Source organism: Nematolebias whitei, chromosome 21, assembly GCF_014905685.2.
Source record: "Nematolebias whitei isolate Nwh7 chromosome 21, NemWhi1, whole genome shotgun sequence".
NCBI classification, from domain to species: domain Eukaryota; kingdom Metazoa; phylum Chordata; class Actinopteri; order Cyprinodontiformes; family Rivulidae; genus Nematolebias; species Nematolebias whitei.
Genome location: NC_056518.1, coordinates 11,517,314 through 11,520,858, shown reverse-complemented (window position 1 = coordinate 11,520,858; position 3,545 = coordinate 11,517,314). Strand labels below are relative to the sequence as shown.

At 45.4% G+C, this 3,545-nt stretch overlaps 1 protein-coding gene across 1 annotated transcript in view; it reads left to right on the top strand.

Moving 5' to 3' along the window:
- Positions 1-2,817: 2,817 nt before the first annotated feature.
- Positions 2,818-3,545, top strand: part of LOC119427811 (RNA polymerase II elongation factor ELL) — a 13,972-nt gene continuing 13,244 nt past the window's right edge. Inside the window, exon 1 of the mRNA XM_037695457.1 lies at positions 2,818-2,996. Coding sequence (XP_037551385.1) covers positions 2,862-2,996 — 135 coding nt within the window. The 5' untranslated portion in view covers positions 2,818-2,861. The remainder of the gene's footprint in view (positions 2,997-3,545) is intronic.

Sequence of the window (3,545 nt, the reverse complement as noted above, 5' to 3'; positions counted from 1 at the left end):
CTGCTAAGTTCATGGCATAAACCAACAGACATGTTCCTGTTTTTAGTATTTTACATCACTTTATAATGTAATGTAGCTGTTTTTTGTTTTTAATATATCCATCCATCCATTTTCTTTACCCGTTTGTTCCATTTTGGGTCACGGGGGTCACTGGTGCCCATGTCCAGCAATCACTGTGCGAGGGGCGGGGGACACCCTGGACGGGTCGCAAGTCCATCACAGGGCCACATAGAGACAAACAACCATTCACTCTCTCACTCACACCTAGGGACGATTTAGAGTCACCAATCAGCCTAACATGCATGTTTTTGGTCTGTGGGAGTAAACTGGAGCACCCAGAGAAAACCCACGCATGCACCGAGAGAACATGCAAACTCCACCCAGAAAAACTTGTTGAGCATGGACTTTGTTGGTTTTCAACCAGTTTGACACGACTGTCAACAAGAGAGAGGGCCGGCACCAGACGAGGGGACGTGCCAAAGAGACCATCTTAGCACCAACATAAATGGTTTGTTCCACTTTGGAGTAAGCTGTTGGGGGAAGAATCAGTTTTGTGTTGTGTGTTTCCTTGACTGATGAAGCCTTCTGGATGGAAGATGAAACGTTTCAGCACAAGAAAAAAAAAAGAAAACTGTCCAGATGACCTGACTGAAAACTGCTGTCTTGTTCAACAGGTTTCATCACTGCACCTCAGACAAACTTCACTGAATATTATGAAGCAGTAAAACCAGACCCGTCCACTCTGACCATGGTTAGAGGAGAATGTACTCAGGTGGCGTTCCACTTGACTTCAAGTTTGGGTCCTCTACCAGAGGCCTGGGTGGCCTTCAGGGTTCTTCGCTGTGTCTTAACTGTTCCCAGGACTGTTTAGTTCTGGGAACAGTCTGTCTGGACAGAGATCTCTGAGGTTGTTTCTGGGATCTGTTGGAGCCTCTCTTCCTGTTTGGGGTCTCAGCACCGAGTGATCCAATGACCACTGGGACTTTGACTTGAGTTGACCACAACTTCTATATTTTCTCCTTCAGCCCTGGGCATTTCTCCAGCTTCTCGTTCTGCTTCTTCCTGATGTCACTTGGGATTGCATCTGTCACCACTTCCTTCTTCTGTAGCTTGTCGACCACCACAGTGTCCGGTTTGTTGGCCATTTTTGTCAGTCTGGATCTAGAAGTCCCCCAGTATCTTAGCCCTGCCAGTCTCCACCACTCTTGGTGGTGTCTCCTACTTTGACTTGAAGACTGTAAGAGTTGCTGCAGTGGTTAAGTCACATAAATGTGGTGCAGGAAGATCATGGGTTAAGTGTTCAAATCCGGGTGCCAACCTCTGAGCCATCTTGGTTACACATTGTTACACACTGAGTGAGAGACATGATAATGAGGCCATGCCGGCTCAGACGTCTCCCCGGATTAAAAAGGTCAGTGACGGCGTCAGATATTGTGGAACCAGGACATCCTGATGAGAAATGGGCTACTGGAACATGACATGTATGGACAAGGACACACACACATGCGTGCACCAGCATTCACACTGTTGTTTTTCTGTTTATAGTTTCTATTGTAAGTTTTTTGTCCGTCTGTAGTCTTTCAGCTTTTTCAATCATTCATTAATCTACATGTGCAGCTTGCTCTAAACATTTGACTATGACTTTTGGGTTTGTTTTTCTTTACATTTTCTTTCATTTGAAAGAATAAAAAAAATCTTAAAGCCTTTGAAAATGAGTGTGCGCAAAATAAACTTTAACATACTTGCTTTGATTTTTACTTTCAATGCAATACAACTTTATTTATAAAGCACTTTTAAAACAACACTGTTGACCAAAGTGCTATACACTAACAGAAACAAGCATTAAAAGAAAACTTTAAAATCAACTTTCAGACACTATTCGGCTAATTTTAGACTTCAGCTATGGTTTGGCTCATTTTAGCATTTAGCTCATTTCAGATGTTAGCAACAATTTTAGCTTTAAGCTATCCATCCATTATATTTTACCCCCGTCTTCCTTTTTGGGTCGCGGGGGTCACTGGTGTCCATGTCCAGCTATCACTGTGTAAGAGGCGGGGGACACCCTGGACAGGTCTCCAGTCCATCACAGGGACACATAGAGACAAACAAAACAAACAACCATGCACTCTCTCACTCAGGGACAATTTAGAGTTACCAATCAGCCTAACATGCATGTTTTTAGTCTGTGGGGGGAAACTGGAGCACCCCGAGGAAACTCACACACGCACGGAGAGAACATGCAAACCAGAAAGGCCCCCCAGACTGGGATTTGAGCTGGTGACCTTCTCGCTGAGAGGCAGCGGCTCACCGTGCTGCCCACAGCTTTAGCTAATGGTTTTTTTTTTTTTTTTTTTAGTTTTTATCAACTGTTTTGCCAATTTTAGCACTCAGTTACTGTTGTGCTGAGGCCCAGCTTGTACCTTACCAATTAATTCATTTGAACTTTTAACTTTTGTTTATCTAATTTTAGTTCTTGTCCTGATCATTTCATCTTAAACAGTTCGGTTTCATCTTCAACAAATCTTAGCAGGACGCAGCATTCACGCTGCATTTCCACAGAAAAAGGGCTATTTTTATTTGTTCGGCGATTTGAATATATGTTACAACGACCTGCCCTATAGGAAACCAACTGAAAAAGCAGACGTGGTGACGTAAGCCGTACGTGTTTGTCTCTCGACCAATAGAATCAGGCCTGGGTTCAGCCGTCATGACGTAACGCTCGGCGCTTCGGAATAGCGCGCAGCGGAGGTGCAGCTAGACTCGCGGCTCCGCGGAGCCTCTCCTCCGGCCAATGTTTGCTCCTTTATGTCGGTCTGCTTCGGTTCGGAAGAATTCTGACTGTCGGGAGGGAATGCGGCGTCATGTTGGCGCTGAAGGAGAACCGGTGTTACGGACTGTCCGGCGGTAAACTGAGCCTCGGCGGCAACGTCTCGGTTTTTCACGTAAAACTCACTGACAGCGCGGCAAGAGCTGTTGGTAGCTTCCACAGCAGCAAGGTGGGTCATTATTGTGTTATTTACCTCCACTTATCCATGTTAGGAGGCAAATCAGTCGTTCCGCTTTGATAAAGACTTTCAAATGGAAGTGGCGACACAAAGCTCCGTGGCTCAGGTTGTGCTTTACGTTTCAGCCGAAGTTCAGTCGTTCCCGGCTGTTGTTCCCTTAACGCGCACTTGTAGAGCTGGGAACACATGTTGCGTAACAGAAGGCAGGCAGGAATTAGGAAGGATAATCAGTGTGGAGGACAGAAGAAAGGAAAGGTTGTGGGGGGTGAGAGCCAGAAGTGGGAGGGCGTGCATTTAGGAAAAAATCACTTTTTTAATTTTATTTTTGCTGAGCAGTGAATGAGATGCAGCCAATCCCTAAAAATGACACATGGATGCACCTACACCCCAGATGTTTTACTTGAACACTAAACATTTCTTGTAGCCACACTTGCTGTGCACCTCCTCTGTAGTAATCCTTGTCATAGTGATGGGAAACTCGTCAGAGGTGAAACCACAGACACGTCTTTTCTGATCCCACCACCCTGCTGCAGCCACAGA